Below are 20,000 nucleotides of genomic sequence, written 5' to 3' on the forward strand. Positions count from 1 at the left end.
TCTCAGCAAGCAAGCTGGGTGTGGTGAAGCACGCCTGTAATGCCAGCTGTGTAGTCTGATGGTGGCCTGGGGACATAAACTAGAGGTGACAGAGGGGACAGAGGTGTAGCCCATGGCAGCAGCCCGAGGGTTTGCTGGTGGCCTGACCTCGGGTGGCAAGGGCGGTCATGGAGCCCAGGTGATAGCACAATGGAAATACTACACAGCCATGAAAACGACCACACTAAGTGAGAAAACGCAATGGGAAGGGGTCATGGAGGGGTCGGTTCCATCGTTTCTGTGCCCGAGATGGAGCGTTACCAAAAAGCCAAGACACCCATCAAGGACCAACCAAGATGGCGGCACCATGGCTTCCCATCTCACCAGGGCATCAAAAAGAAGGAAAATAATCATGAATTCCCTGACCACAAAGGTGAATCAGAAAAGCCAATGATGGAGCTCGGGGTCTCTCAAACTATTTGCCCAGGCTGGCCTTGATCCACGAGCCTCCCAATCTCAGCCTCCCAAGTCGCCGGGATTAGAGGCGAGAGCCACCAAGCCCGGCTGGATATAGTTTTAATATTTACAAAAGAGAAGGCGTGGAGAGCAAATATAGAAGAAAAAACCTTGCGTGGCTCAGGCCAACGAGTTTGGTGGGAATTGAATTGACTCCCTCTTTGGCTTTGCCTTATTACGGTCCTAAAAAAAAATCTATTATTCTAGCATTGAAAAGCTCACGCATTGTTCAAGTAGCCACAGTGGCGGATGCGGGACGATTGATTCCGTTAGTGGAATAAAATGATGTATCACCAGCTCTTCAGGTCGCCTCTCATGTCACTCAAGGGCACTTGAGTTTTTATGGGGTTTGAGAGCTCTGGGTAATAGACTGACTCTTTGTTATTTCTGGAAATGCTAAGTAAGTCCTATTTTTTTTTTTTTTTGCACACCAACAGGTCTTTTGGATGGGGGATAGAATCCTAGAATTCCTGCACCCAGGCTGAGCCTAAATTCAGGGCTATCACAGCTCCGCCATCTTGAACCATGGTTGACCCTAGAAACAGGGATTTGGTGGGTCTGCCATCTTGAACCACGGTTGAGTCTACCTGGAAGATCTTCCAAGAAAGAGGCCAGATTTCCAATATGGCACACGCAGAGCCCTGCTGGCTTCTTCAATGCCTGTCCAGTCTTCATGGAGCCCTGTGACCCCAGCCGCAGGCCCATCTTGGAAAGTCAGCCATGTTGAGTGGCCCAAGCCACCCTTGGGGTGTCCCATGTCTGCTTTGAAGGACCAGAGATGAAGAAGGAAGGACAGCCAAGGACAGGCCAGTCATCCAGCATCAAGACTTCCCAACCAAAAATCACAAAAAGTCATTGTTTTCAGATAATTGACATGGCCCGTGTCCCCCAAATACACGAAACCAAGCAGCAAGGTGGGGTGCCGCCCTGAAGTCAGATGAAACCTAAATCTTCAATAACAAAGAAAACAGAAATTCAAAGATGACACGCAAAAAAACAAAAACAAAAAAGGAGGAAATGGACCAAAAATTGAATCACGTGAAGTCATTCAATTGTCACCATTGTGACATCACCATTGTGACATCACAGACTGTTTCAGTCTCCAGTTTCCCCCAAAGGCACGTGTGCTGCAGATTTGGTCGTCTAGGTGGCGCTGTGGGGAGGTAGTGGAGCCGTGAGGAGGCGGGGCCTGATGGGAGGAAGTGAGGTCAGTGGGGGCGTGGTTTTGCAGGGGAGATTGATGGACGCATTGCTTACTGTGCTATTGGTGGAGAGCTTGAGAGGCGGGGCCTCAGTGAAGTCATTGGGGGCGTGGCCTGGAAATGTAGATTGACAGCTGCATAGTGTAATAACGTATTGGGTGGAGCCTTCAAGAGGTGGGGCCTGGCGGGCGGAAGTGAGGTCACGGGGGGCGTGGCCTTGCGTGGGGGTGGGGGTGGGGAAGATTGACAACCCAGTCTCCTCTCCTTTGTCTCTCTCCTTCCTGGCCGCCATGGTGTGAGCAGGTGGCTTATGTGATGCTGTCCCTCGCCAGAGACCACAGCGGTGACTTTGCAGACTGACGTGATCTCTGAGGACCTTTGGGGACACCCTTGCCCTCCTGTTCAACCCCAAAGAAGACTTCTTTTCCCCTGGCACTGGTGTGCAGGTGTTTGTGTCACCGATGGTGACGACCGGTGTTGAGGACCTGACCCCCCATTCCTTGTCCTGCCCTGAAAAAGTGAAAAAAGCCCCCTTTGTGAATCTGCTCGGGTCTCAAGGTTCACAGGTTCCAGGACGAATCTGCCTTTCTCCATTTCCCCGAAAACACGCTGGGAAGCTGACGTCGCAATGCAAAGCAATTCTGCAGCTCTCCTGGGACCCACGAGACCTCTGGGGAAAACAAAATTATTTTGTACATTTTTTTTGCTGTTAAGAGACAAAGAATTAGAGAGAGGGCAAGGTCAGAAGCGCGCGGCTCGGTTGTGCAGGAAGACAGAAAGTCAAAGGCAGGTTGGCTCCTGATTTCTGGCTGCGTCTTAAGAAAAAAGGAAAAAAGAAAACATCAATAATCTAACCCCATATCGAATAACCCGCAGGATCGGTATCGGCCTGGGCCTCGGATCTTGAGCCTCCCTCCGTCTGCCTCCTGGGCAGCTGGGATTACAGGGGTGAGCGACAGCTCCCGGCCCGGGTTTTTCTAGAAAGGGTCAACTCCTCAGAGAGGACTCGAGTCCACTCTGGAATGAGATTTTTGCCGGGCGTTCTGGGGTTCAGTCCCCGGAATGTTGGGGTTCTCTTTGTTTCATAACGAGGGATTTTCCTCCCGCCATCTTTTCCTGCTGTCCCTCCTCCCTTCTCTCTCTCTCTCTCTCTCTCTCTCTCTCTCTCGTGTCTCATCTCTGTGCATCCCTACCTCCCTCCTTCCTTGTCTCCCTCTTCTCCTTTTTCTCTCCTGCATACCATGACACCTTGGCCTCTTCTCCCCTCCCCCCATCATCCTCTTGACCTTTCACCTCTTTCTTCGCTCTCCTTTCCCAGCCCCCTGTTTTCCCATGATTCTCGGCCCGCAGCTGGGGAGGGGGGAGGGGTGACAGGTGGGGGGGACACCCGGGCCGGGCCACCGCACCCTCTCCACTGGGGTCCCCATCCCCTGTGCGTCGGGCGGATGACGTCATGCAGTCATGTCGTAGCCACACCGCCCATGTGACCTCACGCTTAGGACATTGCCAGCATGACGTCATGCTGTCATTATTAAGCGGTATGTGACCGTGTGCAGAAAGTCAGACACATGGCGCTCGGAAGAAGAAATCAAGACAACAGACATTGATAGGATGAAGAAGAAAACCCAACAAATCAGGGTCTGGTTGTCACCCGTCACCCCAGTTCCTCGAGAGGCAAAAATCAGGAGGCCCACAGTTGGAGTCCAGGCAGCTTGGGGCAGCAAGTCGGCGAGACCCCATCTCCACTGAGAAGCAGGGTGGGGTGGCACCCGCCTATAATCCCTGCTACGCAGAAACCGTTACACGAGAGGATTGTTGGCCATGGCCAGGTCTGGGCAAAAACATGAGACCCCCATCTGAAAAAAAACCCAAAAAATAAAGAGCTGGGGAGAGGGGGTCAAGCCACAGAACACTGGCTCAGGAACTGTAAGGCCCTGAGTTCAAATCCTACCACCACTCCCCCCACCCACCCGAAATTGGAGCCACAAGTAAAATAAAAATTTGTCCCTCGTGCTCTCCAGGAGATTTTAAATGACATATTTTTGGTGGGGTTTGGTGACAGCCGCACCCCACTTTGGAGACAGAAGAGCAGAGACAGGCCTGCACCTGGCCCTATTGTTTTCCTGGCCTCACCATGAAACCCCAAAACAGATTTAGAAACCCGTGACACAGCCACCACCCACGTCGCCGTCACAGCTGCTGGAAAAACCACAAAAGGCCAGAGGGAAAAGGAGAGAGGAAGCCTTGCGGCCCACAATTGTCACAAATTGTCCCACCGCCGGGACCGGCCCCGAGGGACGACCCCACAGCCAAATGGGGTGACAGGAGAACGTTGGCGACGACGTCTTGTTCTTTCTCTGAGTCATTCCCTCCGGCGGGTGGCCATCTTGTGACAAGTTTCCAAGTCCCCCTTTCCTTTCCCTCCCCCTAGGGAGTCCTAAGTCTGGAACCCCTGCTAGGAAGGCGGTCAGTCTGTCTGTCCTGGTGAGGCCCCCGGGGATGATCAAAAGCCCCTTTCCTGCCTTTGTGACCCAAGTCCTAAGCCATGGACTGGACTCCAGGGGCTCCCGGTGGCAGGTCTGGCCAGCGCGGCTGTGTATAGGACAGGTATGGGGTGAAGGAGCGTGGGGCGGTGATGGAAAGTGCAAAATGAGCTCTTCCGGCCATTGTCGGGGCACAGGCGGGGATTTGGGGTTCAACTGGGAAAGGATTGGGGTCGGGGTGAGGCCCTGGGAGAAGGGGGTGACAGCGGAGGAGGGGTGGGCACCAGTCTGATGTGTCAGTCACTCCTGTGCTGCCTGGATCCTAAGGTGACCGCAAGGTGACAGCGGCCAAAGGGACACAGCCACCTGGGGCTACTCTGCTTAGGGCTGCCCTGGGGACATTTGCAGACGCAAAGGAATCTTTGGGTCACCACCCTGCCATCTTGGTTGGTTGGTTGGTTGGTTGGCTTTCGGGGTGCAAGGCGGGGCTTTTTGGGACACCCTGGAGCCAGGCTTTGGGGTCACTTCTGGTAACACCTGGTCATGGTGAGGTCTCGGAGGGGGGTCTCTGCAGTCCCTAATGGGGTGTCACAGGTGGGGTGAAGGTGCAAGCAGGGACGTGCATTGGAGCTTGGGGTCTGTATTCTGGGTGGGGACCCCAAATCCCTGGAGGGGACCCAGTGTGTGTATGTGGGGTCTGTGGTGACTGCAGGGTCCCTGGGGGGCCCTGGCAGGAGGTGGCATCATTAAAGGGGCCGGTCCAGGTGGGGAGGTCTGCAATCCCCCTGTGGGGTCACGAGCAGGGTCCACCTGTGGGTTTGGGTCTGGGTTGGGGGTCCACTGTCCCAGTGGGGTTCATGATGGATTTGTGGGGGTCCCAAGGGGCTCCTGTGCTCCAGCGGCAGTCTGCCTTCCTGGTGGGGTGTGAAAGGGTGGGCCCGGGTGTGGGTTTTGGGGGGTCTTTTGTCTGGGTAGGATTTGGGGTTCATGTCTGAGTCCCTGAAGTGTACTGTGGAGAAGTTGGGGGTCTGGGTGGGAGGCCTGCTGTCTGGGAGGGGTTTGGGGCGCAGTCTGAGGTTCCTTAATGTGGGGTGCAGATCTGAGGTCTAGGAGGGGGTGTGGCTGGGGCTTTGGGTCTTGGTGAGGTTTGGGGTGCAGGACTGAGGTCTGGGTGGGATTCTGGGTGGGACGGGGGTTTGGTTTTGTTTTCCCCATGGGGTGCTGGGATCCAGTTGGGGTCCGGGGTAGAGTTGGGGTGTGGGTGGGGGAATCTGCTGTCCTGGCTGGGGTGCAGGGTGCAGATCTGGGGTCCTCATGGGGCTGTGTGTCCCAGGTAATGGTCCAGAGTGGTGGGGGAGGTGTAAGTCTGAGTCCTGTGTGTGTGGGGGGGTCTGGGTAGAGTGTGGGGTGCAGTTCCGGGGTCCCCATGGGGCTCTGTGGCACAGGTAGGGGTAGGGGTGACCTGTGGGGTGCAGGGCTAAGGTCTGGGTAGGACTCTGGGTGGGGTGCAGGGTACAAGGTCTGGGGTCATTGTGTGACCCGGTAGGGATATGGGGTGCAGGTTTGAGGTCTGGGGTGCGGGTCCAGATCCAGGTGGTGTGCAGATCTCAGGAGCGTGCACTTAGGATGGGGATGCAGGTCCGAGTTCGGGGCCAGGTTCAGCCGCTGGGGGCGTGGCCAGGTTCCTGGAAGGGGCGTGTCCTAGCGCTTGGGGGCGTGGCCGGGGTTCGGCTTGGGGCGGAGCCGAGCGCTGGGGAGCGTGTCCGGGTACGGGGGGGGCGTGGCCGGGCGCTGGGTGGGGCGTATCCTCTGCGGGGGCGTGTCCTAGGCGGGGGGCGTGGTCATTGGTGGTGGTGGGGCGGGGCCGAGCGCTGCGTGGGGCGTGTCCGGAGAGGGGGCGTGGCTTAGCTCTTGGGGGCGTGGCCGGGCTTCTGAATAGGGAGGGGCCGAGCGCTGGGGAGCGTGTCCGGGCCCTGGGGGCGTGCCCTAGCGCTTGGGGGCGTGGCCGAGCGCTGCGTGGGGCGTGTCCGGTGCGGGGGCGTGTCTTAGCTATTGGGGGCGTGGCCGGGGTTCGGGGTGGGGGCGTGGCCGAGCACTGGGCGGGGAGTGTCCGGTGCGGGGGCGTGGCCGAGCGCTGCGTGGGGCGTGTGTGGTGCGGGGGCGTGTCCTAGGTGGGGGCGTGGCCAGGGTTCTGCTTGGGGCGGGGCCGAGCGCTTGGGAGCGCGTCCGGGCCCTGGGTGGGGGCGTGGCCGAGCGCTGCGTGGGGCGTGTCCGTAGCGAGTACGTGCGTTCGTACGAGCGTGCGTGCTGCGCGTCGTGCGCGTCCGGCGTCGGCGTCTGCCCGTCCCTCCCAGCGCGCGCGGGCGGAGGACGGGGAAGACGCAGGGAGGGCCGCGTCGGCGGCAGGTGGACGGCGGCGGCCATGTCGCCTTTGTCCGCGGCGCGGGCGGCCCTGCTGGTCTACGCGGTCGGAGCGGCGGTGCTGGTGGCGCAGCTGGTGCGGCGGTGCCTCGGGGGCTTCCTGGAGCCAGGTCAGCACCGGGGCGGGGGACGCGGGGACCCCGGAAGGGGCGGGGGGTGGGGTGGGGGGGGCGCCGTGACCTTGGCGGGGCGGGGTGGGGGAGGGGCTCGCGCTACGGACCCCCATGCCCCTCCCCCAGGCCGAGGACGGGGTGTCGCCTCCCCTCCCCCACCCCACCAGCACCCCGCGTCCCGCCTTTGACCGGGGGTGGGGGAGGGGCGCCCCCAAATCCTAACTTCCTGCTCCGAACCCCGGCGAGCGAGGCGGAAGGAGGAAGTCGGGGCGCCGCGGTGACCGTGGGAAGGGTGGGGTGGGGCGCGGTTTGGTTTCTGGCCTCCTTGGAAATTTTGTCACTGCGCCTTTGCTGTCACCTGTCGCCTTTCCTGTCCTAAGCGGGGTCTGAGGCCATGACAGGCGTTGTCACTGTCACCTTTGCTGTGTTCTGCCCTAAGCCGAGCCATTGCAGGCTTTGTCACTTGTCCTGTCCTTAGCAGGGCCCAGGGCCACCAGGGACGTTGTCACTGTCACTTGTCTGTGTCCCGTCCTCAGCAGAGCCATTGCAGGCTTTGTCACTTGTCCTGTCACTTGTCCTGTCCTTAGGGCTCAGGGCCACCAGGGACGTTGTCACTGTCACCCTGGTGAGCCCTGACCTGTTTCCTGAGCATGGTGCAGGCCCTTAGCGACATTGTCACTGTCACAGAGCTGTCACCCCCCCCGCCTGGACTTGCAGGGTTTTTGAGGCACTTAGAGGACTTCGGGGTGCGTCAGGGGCTACTGATGGCCCCAGAGAGTTGAGGGATGATGGTTACTTGTGTCCAAAGTGAAACAGTGTCTGGAGGGAGAAAATCACACTGCTGCTGGACACCACCAGTGGCTCACGCCTGTAATCCCAGCTACTCAGCAGGCAGAGATCAGGAGCATCGCAGTTCAAGGCCAGCCCTGGGCAAACAGTTCTGGAGACCCTATCTCAAAAAACCCAATGCAGGAAAGGGCTGGCAGAGTGGCTCAAGGTGAAAGCCCTGTGTTCAAACCCCAATCCCACAAAAAAAAAAAAAAAAAAAAGGAGAGAGGCCTGCCTTGCTGAATTTGCTGGGACAGGTCCCTCAGCTGGGTGACGATCCGTTAGTTTGCGGGCAGAAGGCTGAGAACTGAACTGCAGCTGAGCGAGAGCGGGAACCAGACGCCACGTTTCCAGAACAGAGCTGCTGCTGCATTTGACGGATCAGGAGAAGCAGGGTGGCCGGGGTGGTTTCTGTGCGCCTTGCTTGTTTGATCAGCTGCTTGTATTTCAGCCACTTTGCGTCTGTGGGATTGGGACCACGGGTGTGCTGCTGGCACGTCCCGCAGTGACTTCAGTCCCCTCGCTCTGTCACCCTGTCCTGTCCTGTTCCCTTTGGTTTGCTTTTCACAGCTGGGATGGAGCCCAGGCTTTCGTCCTTCCCCAGGGGTTTGGTGAGGAAATAGGAACTTTGCCCAGGGCACAGAGCAGAGGAAAACCCCATGTGACTGCAGACGGAGCCACCGCCATTTTCACCCCTGGGGACCTCGAACTTGGACGTGAGCGTACGCAGGGCACACGTGACGTGCCTGCGATGTTGTTTTCCTCATGAACTTTAATGTGGCTACCCAGCGGACGGACAGGAACTTGTGTCTGGCGTCCCAGCTGTTTGGGAGGCTGAGACCTGGAGGATCTCACTGTGAGGTCAGCCCAGGGAAGGAGGTCTGCAGACCCGGTCTCCGAAACACCCAGCGCAAAGTGGACTGAGGTGGGGCCCAAGCTGATATTGTGTGTGTCTACAGTGCACAGCGCGATGTTTTCACGTACGTGTGCATTGTGCAGAAATTAAAGCCGATATATCTCCCCTATTTACCATTTTTTTTTTAACCATTCCTATACAGATACGTATGTTGTGTTATCTGCACAGGGAGAGTCTGAGAAGTAAAAAAAGTTGAAAGAGAAACTCAGAGCGTTTGCCGGCCTTACCTAAAAGTAGCGGTAATTTGGTGGAACTGGATTTTGGTCTCAGGGCGCCGTACCTCTTGAGCCACAGCTCCAGTCCATTTTGCTCTGGGTATCGCAGAGACCGGGTCTCGTGAACCACTGGCCCAAGCTGGCCTTGAACCACGGTCCTCCCAGCCTCAGCCTCCCAAGTAGCTGGGATTTCAGGCAAGACACACCATGCCGGTTTTCTTTCTTTTTTTTTTTTGCTTCTTTTTTTTGAAGACAGTAGCTGCTTTGTCCCAAACAATGTCCCAAGCAAGAAAGCATTGATGAGGAAAGCAGCCTGATTTGGGGCCACTTATCTCTTGGGGCATTCGTTCTGGTCCAACTTTGTGAACAGTGTGTGTGACACCAAGGTCACAGGTGTGGCCTTGGAGGAGTTGGGACGGGACAGGGCCGTGGAGGTCCTGGGGACTTGGGAGTAACCATTAAGAGTGGCCAGCCAGGGACAGGGACACCCAGGATCCCACCATGGTGGCACCATGCAGGGTGCCACTCCCCACCTGGCCTTGGTCCCGGGAAGCCTGGCAGGGCTCGTGGCTTCCATCACGTGGGTGCCTGCAGTGCTCACTGGGTGGGAGGCTGGGGGTCCAGCCGGGGGACTCTGGGGTGTCACTTGGTCAGGGTCAGGGGCTCCTGCTGGGAGGAGAAACCTCTTGGGGGGTCGGGGAGGCCCTGTGCGGATCAGCCAAACAATAATACGAAAATAAGTGAACGTGAGACCTTCTCGCAAGTGCCAGGGCTGCTGACAGACAAATGGACAGACAGACAGGGCACTGGGTGTTGAAGGAAGCAGGTCCTCTGACCCTCCCTTGGGAAGTGCAGACCTGCTTGACCCGGCATGGCGTCCCCCAAAAACACCTCAGACAGGAGGTCAGCACTGCAGGCGCTGGCTGTCAGCAGGTCCCAGAGACTGGTTTTCCTCCATGTCTGTGCCTCCTCTCCTGTGTCTTGTGAGGACACTGCCGTTGCATTTAGGGCCACCCTCGTCCAGGGTGACCTCATCTCAAGATCCTTTATTCCATCCACAAAGACCCTATTTCCAAGTGAGTTCCCATGCTCAGATCCCAGGTGACACACTGAGCGGTGCGTCCCTTCAGTTCTATGGACTTGACCATATTCCAATATGGCGGCCTGGCCCAATGGTGTGGGTGACACGGCTGGTCCAGGATGACCTCATCTCGGGACCCTTCATTCCACCTGCAAACACCCTATTTCCAAGTGAGGTCCCATTCTCAGGCCCCAGGTGAGACTTGCCCTCAGTTCTATGGATCTTGACCATATTCCAATATGGCGGCCTGGCCCAATGGAGTGGGTGACACAGCTGGTCCAGGATGACCTCACTCAGGATCTTAAATTCCATATGCAAGGTGCCTACTTCCAGATGAGTCCCTGTTGTCAGGCGGATGTGATTTTTGGGGGGATGGATGGGACCCTTCAATCCACTGTGGTCACGTTTTAGGTTTAACGCCTTGGCTTTGACGGGTGCTCAGAACGCAGACGTTACGCGGTTGGTGCAACTTGATATTCACCCCGATTGCTGTTGGGAGGTTCTCGATGTAGCCAGCACGTTTTAAGGAAAGGTAGCTATTTTTCTGGAACCTTAGTGACAGCGATGTCCCCAAACAAGGACCTGGAGATGTGTGAGTTCAGGACCAGGCCCAGGAACCCTGGGGCCCGGTTTCCTGGTGACCAAAACCCTGTGAGCTCATTGACAGCCAGGCCCAGTAGCTCACACCTGTAATCTCAGCTGCTCAGGAGGTGGAGATCGGGAGGATCATGGTTTGAGGCCCGATCCTGTACCTGGTGAAAAAGTTAGTGAGAGACCCCATCTCAACCCACGAGCTGGGCGCGGTGGACGTGCATGTCACCAGGGAGACAGCTAGGGAGGATTGCTGTCCAGGCCGGTCCTGGGCACAACCGGGACAAGCTGTTTGAAAAATAGCTAAAGGCCTGGAGGTCTGGGGAGAGGCGCGAGTGAAATACTGCCTGCCTGGCAAGCACAAGGTCCTGAGTTCAAATCCCAGCAGAGGCAGAAAATACGGCTGGGTGCCGTTGGCGCCTGTGCCCAGCAGCAGTGCCATTTCGGCCCCCGGGCCGTGTGTCCGGAGCTGTGGGGCATTTGTCCAGGTCTGTGCTCACTGTGAGGTTTGGGGCGATTTGGTGACTGTGCGGGTCGTGCTTGCTGCTTGTGGGGGTGACCTCCTCTGAGTCGGTGCCATTCTCCCTGGTCCCCCTGCCGGGTACCGGGCGTCCATCCCGGGGCCGTGGACGCCCATGGGGACGCACAGGCCCCAAGGGTCCCCAGTGCCCGCAGAGCGCTTGGGCGCACGCACACAGGTGTCACGGAGGCAGTGGCCGCACGGGGAGCCGCCAGCACCTCTGCCACCGCACACCCCCACCCGTTCTCACGCTGTCTGTCTCCTGCCTCTCAGCAGGTGCCCGCGCGTGAGCGCCCGCCTGCGCGCGACGGCGACATGGAGGCCAAAGGCGCGGACGGGGCTCCGAGTGACCTGAAGCTGGTGGCACACCCGCGCGCCAAGAGCAAGGTGTGGCGCTACTTCGGCTTCGACACGGACGCCGAGGGCTGCATCCTGCAGTGGAAGCGCATCTACTGCCGCATCTGCATGGGGCAGATCGCCTACTCGGGAAACACGTCCAACCTGTCCTACCACCTGGAGAAGAACCACGCCGAGGAGTTCTGCGAGCTGGTCAAGAGCAACACCGAGCACATGCGCGAGGCCTTCGCCTCGGCCTTCTCCAAGCTCAAGGCCGACGCGCCCACCCCGCCGCCCGCGGCCGGCGACGCCCTGGACCCCCGTCGCCAGCAGGAGCTGACGGCCGCCGTGCTGGCCTTCGTGTGCGACGGCCTGCAGCCGGCGTCCGTGGTGGCCGAGCCCACGTTCCAGGCGCTGCTGCGGGCGGCCGAGCCCCGCTACGCGCTGCCCGGCCACCACTTCTTCTGCACCCAGGCCCTGCCCGACAGGTACGCGGCCGTGCGCGACACCGTCCTCAGGGAGCTGGCCGACGCGCCCTGGTGCGCCGTGTCCGCTGACGCGTGGGCCGGCCCCAACCAGGGCCGCAGGTACGTGACGCTGGCCGCTCACTTCCTGGCCACCGCGCCCGCGGGCGGCCTGGCGCTGTGGTCACGCTGCCTGAAGACGTTCGAGGTCCCGGAGGAGGAGGAGGAGGACGACGAGGACGCCGAGGCGGCAGCGGCAGAGACCGTCACCCGTGTCCTGTACGAGACGTTCGTGGAGTGGGGCCTGAGCGCCAAGGTGTTCGGGGCCACCACGGACGGCGGCCGCGACATGGCCAAGGCCTGCTGCCTGCTGGACGTCCCCGTGCACATGCCGTGCCTGGGCCACGCGCTGGACGCCGCCGTGCGCCAGGCCTTGAGGCTGCCCAAGCTGGCCGCCCTCCTGTCGCGCTGCCGCCGGCTGGTGCAGCACTTCCAGCGCTCGCCCGTGGCCGCCTTCGTCCTCTACGAGCAGCAGAAGCGGCGCCAGGCCGCGGCCACCATGCTGCTGAGTGACCGCCCGGCCGGCTGGGCCGCCTGCCTGGCCATGCTGCAGAGCCTCAAGCAGCACCGGGCGGCCATCGCCAGCGTCCTGCTGGAGGACAGCAGCGGCCATCATCTCATGCTGGAGGCGGCCGAGTGGGCCACGGTGGACGGCCTGCTGGACCTGCTGCAGCCCTTCCGCCAGGTGGCCGACGTGCTGTCCGCCTCGCGCTTCCCGGTCATCAGCATGGTCAAGCCGCTGCTGCACATGCTGCTGAGGACCACGCTGAAGCCCAAGGACGCCGACCCCAAGGAGATCAGCACGGCCAAGGAGGCCATCGCCAAGGAGCTGGCCAGGACCTACCAGGAGCCCCCCGGCGTGGACATGTTCCTCAACGTGGCCACCTTCCTGGACCCGCGCTACAAGCGCCTGCCCTTCCTGTCGCCCTTCGAGCGCCAGCAGGTGGAGAACCGCGTGGTGGACGAGGCCAAGGGCTTGCTGGAGAGAGCCCGGCAGGACGCCTATGCCGGCGCCGCCGCCGCCGCCACCGAGGACAAGCTGTTCCCCGGGCCCGACGAGCCCCCCGCCAAGAAGGCCGCCGCGGCCACCAGCCCGTCCCCGCCGCCCGGGCCCAGCAGCGCCATCCACCACCTGCTGGCCGAGATCTTCTGCCCGGCGGGCGGCGGGGACGAGCAGGAGGAGTGGCACGCGCAGGTGCTGGAGGAGCTGAGCAGCTTCAAGTCGCAGAAGGTCCTCGGGCTGCACGAGGACCCGCTCAAGTGGTGGAGCGAGCGCCTGGCGCTCTTCCCCGTGCTGCCCCGTGTCCTGCACAAGTACTGGTGCGTGGCGGCCACCCGCGTGCGGCCCCAGCGCCTCTTCAGCTCCGCCGCCGGCGTGGTCAGCGCCAAGAGGAACCGGCTGGCCCCCGCGCTCGTGCACCAGCAGGTCTTCCTCTACGAGAACGCCAGGCGGGACGGTGACCCCGAGCCCCAGGACGAGGACGAGGGCGAGTGGGGCCTGGACCCTGACCACGTGCTGTCCTCCCTGGGCGACGGCGGCCACGGTGGCTTCTTCGGGATAAATGACAGGGGCTTCCTCTAGGGACACGGCGCCGGGGCCTCTCGGCTGTGGGGCAGTCAACGGGTGGCCTTGAACGACAGAGCGCGTCCGGGGTCCTGGACACCAGGTCCTGGAAGCGGGGACTCTTCTCTGCAGACAGGGAAAACGGACGCTCCTCCCTGGGGCCGGAAGACAAGTCAGGCCCTTGAGCGGCTCGGTGACGGTGCGGGGGCCCCGGGGTGACCGCAGCTGGGACCGTGGCCAACGTCCCCCTGACGAACGGCATCCCACGCCGGCCACGGCCAGGCCGTTCCCCGAAGTTTGTGTTTGCCTGCGGTCTGCACAGAACGAGAACCCCGACCGGCCATGGACGTGGTCCCGTCTGTCCGGGAACCGCTCCCGACTCTCGACGATTTAATTGAACCGGGACTCTTGCTTCTGCAGCCCTGGGTGACAACCTCGCCTCACGGTGTCCTCTCCCAAAATCGTTCCTGGGGCGCCAGCTTTTGCAGATGAGCACGTCGCGGGTTTTCTTCCTTCGGTGTCCGAGGTGGCTTCCTCGTTTTTTGGGGGGAGACCGTGTGGCCCGGGCTGACCTTGAACTTGGGATTCTCGGGTGTGCTTCAGCCTCACAAATGCTGGCTGGGATTACAGGCGTCTGCTGCCCTGCCCGGCTCTTTCCTTTGGGACCGCAGTGCCTGTTCGTCTCAGAGGCCGAGGACATCTTCCTCCGTGATGGCCCCAGCATTGGACTGGAAAACCTAAGCATTTTCATGGCTGCCAGCTGCACGCCCAGAGCCCTGTGCTTTTTAAAAATAAAGTGTGTGAGGAACCGAGGTGTCGCGGTCTTTGTTTCTTCATGCGCTGCCCCATCGCCCAGCCAGCCGCGTCTGCGTGCCACGCCGTGTCCCTTTTCTCGGTCGCTGCCCCGACTGCCCCGTTGTTTTTGTCGGTCACTTAACGCGCTGAGGTTGGAGAGGAGCGGTCGCTCCCGAGCTCGCTGCGCCCACCGCCACTCTCCGTACGCTTCTGCTCGCTTTTGCTGGGGAGGAAATGAGACGTGAAGGGGTCACTTTCCTTCATAATGTCCCTCTTACGTCTGTGTCCTGAGTTCTTGGAAACCTTAGCAAAGTTCCTTCTCGGCCCTGCAGGAGTTCAGCTGGGTTGCGTGCTCCCGGGTTGACCTGGAGCACAGTTTCTGTTTAGACGGCAAGGATTGCATGGGGGGGGTGGGGAAGAAACCCTTTAGTTTGTTTCCTTCGAGTTTGAATTCGGAGCTGCAGTTACTGCTCAGTGTAGAACACCTGCTCCAGTGCTCAAAGTCCCAAGTTTGCAAAAACAACGAGAAAGAAACGCTGGGATTTGAACTCACAGCCTGGCACTTGCTAGGCAGCTGCTGCAGCCCTTGAGCCATGTCTGCAGCCCGCTTTTAAAAATTAGTTATTTTTTCTCATCCGGTCTCGGTTTTGGGCCTGCTGTGTAGCCGGGGTGACAGGCTGCACCACCACGATCGGCTCTGATGCTGAGATGGGGTGTCACTTTTTGAGTGTCGAGCCTCCGGACCTCTGCGTCCCCAGCAGCTGAGCTTACAGGGGTGAGCTCAGCACCGCACCTGGGGGCGACGCCTGTGCTTGCGTCTGTTTTCATTCCGTGCCTGCTGCCGCCTTGCGTGTCTGAGCTGGGAAATCCTCAGAGCCGTTCACGCCGGGAACGGAGCCTTTTCCGCGTGCCAGTTACTGCTCCTTCGTCTGTCTGTCTGTCTGTCCGTCTTCTGGCCATCTGTGTGGCACGGAATTGTATCTCCTTAACCGTCCTTTTCTGTGTTTTCGGGGCGCTCACCGCAGTAGAGAGAGGTGGATGTGCATCAGAGAGAGGAGAGAGGAAAGGAGGGATTTTGTGTTAGGCCTGGGACGGCCCGGTCCCCTCAGTTCTTCCACCAACATTTCAGTGTGGATGACGGTCGGCAGTGCCACCTGACGTGGAGGTTGAGATGGGGTCTCACTAAGTGACTGCTTGGGGTGGCCTCGAATCTCGATGCGCCTGGCGTCCCTGTCCTGACTGGCCGGGATTACAGGCGTGAGCCACGGCACTGTCGCATGGCTTCTCAGCCAAGAGAACACCAGGAAAGAGCAGGTTGGACGTTGGCAGGTCCAGAAAGCTGGAGTCACCGCTGGCCGCGACTTGTGTCTCTGTCTGTGGGTGTCGGGGACCTCAGCGAGGGGCACGGGATGGGGCCGGGGCGCCATGGCAGCTGCTTCTGGCAAGGCTGGCGGCAGAGCTGCAGTGACCACATTTGGTGTCAGCTGAGTGTGGGGGGCGGGGGCTCAGGGTCCCATCTTGGAGCCACTAGCATGTCTGGCTGGGGGCGATGACTGGGATGTCCTCCCTGCCTCTCAGGTCCTTTGTCCTACCCAGATCCCGCTCTTTCCGGGTCCATCTCTTGTTCTCTCTCTCTCCCTCCCGCTCTTCCCCCTCCCTCTCTCTCTCTCTGTCTCTCTCCCCATCTCTCTCCCTCTCTATCTCACTATCCCAGCTCTCTTTCTCTCCCTTTTTCTCTTTCTCACCCTCCCTCCTCTCTCTCCTCCTCCCCCCTTTCTATCTCCATCTCTATTTCCTTCTCTGTCCTCCCACCCCCTCCCTCCCTCTCCCCCCTCCCTCCTCCTCTCCCTCCCTCCCCCCAAGAGTCCCCCCCCACCGCTTCCCCCACCCCCCGTGCGGACCCCTCCCGCCAGCCGACTCCCCGAGGGGCGGGGCCGGGCGTGGAGCGCACGCCTGCCATCCCAGCGCTCGAAGCCCCGAGTTCGAATCCCGGCCGCCGCTCGACTTTAAAACTCGACACCCGCGGGCGTGTGGCTTCACCGCTTCCCCTCCCGTGTCCTCAGTCTTCCAGCCGCAGCCGGACCGCGTGGCCATCGTGACCGGAGGGACAGACGGCATCGGACTCGCCACCGCCAAGCACCTGGCCCGGCTGCGCATGCGCGTCGTCATAGGTGACGTGTCCGCGTCCCCGCCCCGCTCGTGCCGTGCGCAGCGCAGGACTGAGCGCAGGGTTTCCCGCACAAAGCCGGGCAGTCGCAGGCACAGAAGTGACACCCCAGCGCGTGTCACTGCATCACCTGTGTCTGTCACTGCGCCAGACAGCAGCAGGGACTGCCCGGCTCCCCAACCCCACAGCAATGGCGCAGCCTTGCAGGACCACTGTCCTGGAGGCCCAGTGACGTCACTTCCGCCAGGGGCCCCGCCCCCAAGCCTCCCAGCCCATCAGCTATGCATCCGCCTATCTCCTAGTCGGCCACGCCCCAGTGACGTCACGTCCGGCACCACGCCCACGCCTCCTAAAGGCTCTGCCTCCTCCCAGAAACCCTTTCACCTATGCCTCGTCCTTCTTCCCTTCCAGGCCACGCCCCCATGACATCACCTCCACTAGGCCCCACCTCTTAAAGGTCCCACCACCTCGCAGCCACAGCAGCACCAGAGGACCAAGACTTCAACACATGGGCGTTTGCGGACATTCCTGCCCTTCAGTCTTTCTATCAGATGCCCCAGAGCTGAGATCAGCAGGCAGTTTGGGGTTCAGTGCACCCCCAAAGTGTAAAAGCCAATACACCCAGTCAGGGCTAGGTGTCAGTGACTGATCCTGTGTCAGAATTTCTCAGCGTCACCCCTTGTCACACATCTCCACGCCTGTAATCCCAGCTGCCCTGCAGTGGCTCAGGCAGGACGGCCGCGAGTTCAAAGCCCGCCTGGCCTACGTCTCAAGAATTACCAGAGAACAGGGGAGAAGACAGTTGTAGTTCTCTCAGGCTGCAGAGAACTCTGATGCTTCTTCCTTTAATTTTCCTTTCAGCGGCAAACAACGAGACCAAAGCCCAGGAGGTCGTCCGCCAAATCAAAGAAGAAACCCTGAATGACAAAGGTAATGGTGGCCCCGTTGCAGCTTTTGTCCGTGTGGTGGGGGGGCAGGGGGTCAGGTGTGCAATGGCTGGTGACATCATACACCAAGGGACATTTGCCCAAGGCATCTTTCCTTCTTGCACTTGTCTTCTGGGAATGACGACTGGCCCGTAAGGAAGCCAGCCTGGACTTCTCCTCGCCATTGGGATTACAGGCGCGCCCAACCACGCCCGGCTCATGTCTTGAGTTGGGGTCTCGCTGACTTTGTGCCTGAGCCGACCTCAAAGTGCGATCCTCCAGATCTCTGCCTCCTGAGCAGCTGGTCAAGGGCAGCTTTTGAGTTAAGATGAATCTGATCTGAGTCAGCTTGGTACAAAGACTTGCCGTAGAGAACACCGGGCTTGTGCAAAACGAGGAAGGTATTTTGTCCGACGTTCTTCAGACGTTCGCTTTTTTGTGTTTCGTGTCAGAGGTTCAGAGCACGATCTTTTCAGAGGGAGAGAAACGGTCCCTGACTTTGGATGGTTTCAGTGGTGAGTTCAGTTTCAGTTTTGATGCTTTCCAGTGAGGATGAGTTTATCTGACTGTAACCCCATCTTAAGTACGGGGCAGATGTAGCCATGTGAGAGTATAATCAATGCAACCAAAGTACCCCTCGCCGCCGTTCTGCTCTCAAATCCGATGACATCAGCTTCTTTTAAATTTCACGTGCATGACATCCTGCGGAATTTGTCCTCCTGTGCCTGGCTGATTTCACGTTGCATAATATTCCACGAATAACCGACTTCGTCCTCTTCGTGGCTGTATAATACTCCGTTTCGTAGTTGTTAGTTGTGCCCCATTTCCTTTATCTGGTCCTTTTGGATGGAGGTCTACTGGGAGAAGTGAGGTCATTGGGGGCGTGGCCGTGAGGGGAGATTGATGGGTTCATAGCCCAATGGGTTACTGGGAGGTGATGGATCTTGTCAGAGGCTTAGTGTCAGGAAGTGATGTCATTGGGGACGTGGCCTTGAGGGGAGATTGACAGATGCGTGGCTTAGTGAGCTACTGGGAGGTAGTGTAGTCTTTAGGGGGTGGGACCTAGAGGGAGGACGTGATGTCATTGGGGGCGTGGCCTTGAAGGGAGATTGATGGATGCGTGGCTTAATGAGCTACTAGGAGGTAGTGTAGTCTTTAGGGGGCGGGACCTAGAGAGAGGACGTGATGTCATTGGGGCGTGGCCATGAGGGGAGATTGATGGATGCGTGGCTTAATGAGCTACTGGGAGGTACTGTAGTCTTTAGGGGGTGGGACCTAAAGGGAGGAAGTGATGTCATTGGGGCGTTGCTTAATGACCTACTGGGAGGTAGTGTAGTCTTTAGGGGGCGGGACCTAGAGGGAGGAAGTGATGTCATTGGGGGCAGGTGCGAGCTTGTTTCTGAAGCTGCAGCTAAGGTTTGTGCAGAAGGACCACCAGTGAGCCCAGGGTGGCAGGAGTCCTTAGTACGTAGTTGCGTAGGTGGCCGAGGTGGGATGACAGACAACTCTGTGCCTCAGAACAATAGCACGAGTGGCAGTAGGACCCAGGGTGTCATGGATAAGGGCCTGTGAGAATTGTACTCATGGTTTGGACCTGGGATGTCCCCAGAGGCTCCTGTGTGGACGGTGCGGTCCCCAAGGCAGCAGGGTCACAGGTGGGGACTTTGGGAGGTGAGGGGAGCAGGAGGGGCCTGACCTCATCAGTGGATTCATCCATTGATTGACTAATAGATGAATGGACTGATCCATTGATGGACCCATGGCTGAATGGACTGATCCATTGATGGACCCATGGCTGAATGGACTGATCCATTGATGGACCCATGGCTGAATGAACTGATCCATTGATGGACTCATAGCTGAATGGACTGATCCATTGATGGACTCATAGCTGAATGGACTGATCCATTGATGGACCCATGGCTGAATGGACTGATCCATTGATGGAGTCATACTGAATGGATTCATCCATGGATGGACTCACAGCTGATGGACTCATGGCTGAGGGGGTTGATCGATGGGCTCATACCCCAGTGAGCCTCCAGGTTCTTGTGGGATTTGTAGAAGTTGGGGTGTAATTGGGGGGTTTGGTGATGGAGCATCACACTATGTGCGGTGTCTGGGTGGGGATGTGGAGGCGTCCATGTGTCTGTCTTCTGGGGATCAATGTGGAATGCAGGGAAAAGTCCATAGAAAGTAGAGGACGCCATGCTGAAGGAAGGAAGGAAGGAAACGGCAGCTGCTCCCAGTCGCCCGCCATGGTGCTGGGCACAGGGACGTGGCCATGGAAGGGTTTGAGCTTGATATGGGGGTGACAGTGGAGTGGGGTGCAGTGACTGGAAGGAGAGAAAGAAGGAAGGAAGGAAGTACGGAAGGAGAGAGGGAGGTGAGGAAAACCAAGGCAGTGACCCAGTTTTGTCTTTGAGCCGAGGAACTTGATGTGACAGTAGAAGGAGGTGACAGTTGCACAGCTGTGTCAGGCACAAAATCTCACAGAACTGTTAAAAAATTTTAAAAACGAACCATCTGAGCAGCTGACTCCAAAATGGCAGACTTGCATTCTGCGCGATTTTACCGTAATTGAAAAACAAGAACAATGTCACTCCGTCCTCAGAGCCCCAGGCGTGCTGGGCTCCACGCTGGGCACCGTGGGCGACCACTGACCCTATAGTGACACTGTGATAGCCCCGGTGTCACAGATTGTCACAGACGGACGTCCTGTGTCCTCTCAGTCATAAACAGAGCCCTGGAACGAGAACCAGCTGGTGTGCTGATTTTCCCAGTTGCTGTCCGTCTGTCTGACAAATGTGAAGTCGCCATGTC

The 20,000-nt window shown here is 59.1% G+C and overlaps 2 protein-coding genes across 4 annotated transcripts in view; both read left to right on the forward strand.

The window, feature by feature from the left end:
* Positions 1–6,576: 6,576 nt before the first annotated feature.
* On the forward strand, positions 6,577–14,101 carry Zbed1 (zinc finger BED-type containing 1). 3 transcript variants are annotated; one of them, XM_074063817.1, is made up of 2 exons: positions 6,577–6,711; positions 11,139–14,101. In XM_074063817.1, exon 2 carries the CDS (start codon positions 11,181–11,183, stop codon positions 13,305–13,307), a length of 2,127 nt encoding a protein of 708 aa, XP_073919918.1. In that variant the 5' UTR covers positions 6,577–6,711; positions 11,139–11,180; the 3' UTR covers positions 13,308–14,101. The 3 variants fall into 3 exon arrangements, with proteins under 3 accessions (XP_073919918.1, XP_073919919.1, XP_073919920.1); XM_074063818.1 differs by having other exon boundaries at positions 6,580–6,711; positions 11,142–14,101; XM_074063819.1 differs by lacking the exon at positions 6,577–6,711 and adding an exon at positions 10,173–10,286.
* Positions 6,578–20,000, forward strand: part of Dhrsx (dehydrogenase/reductase X-linked) — a 26,929-nt gene continuing 13,506 nt past the window's right edge. Inside the window, exons 1-3 of the mRNA XM_020172211.2 lie at positions 6,578–6,711; positions 16,148–16,255; positions 17,113–17,181. Of these exons, the coding sequence (XP_020027800.2) occupies positions 6,603–6,711; positions 16,148–16,255; positions 17,113–17,181 (286 nt within the window). The 5' untranslated portion in view covers positions 6,578–6,602. The remainder of the gene's footprint in view (positions 6,712–16,147; positions 16,256–17,112; positions 17,182–20,000) is intronic.

The sequence above is a fragment of the Castor canadensis genome, chromosome X (genome assembly GCF_047511655.1).
Source record: "Castor canadensis chromosome X, mCasCan1.hap1v2, whole genome shotgun sequence".
NCBI classification, from domain to species: Eukaryota; Metazoa; Chordata; class Mammalia; order Rodentia; family Castoridae; genus Castor; species Castor canadensis.

Excerpts from the sequence above, each read along its gene's own strand:
- Zbed1 (XM_074063817.1), top strand. The coding sequence starts at position 11,181 with ATGGAGGCCAAAGGCGCGGACGGGGCTCCGAGTGACCTGAAGCTGGTG.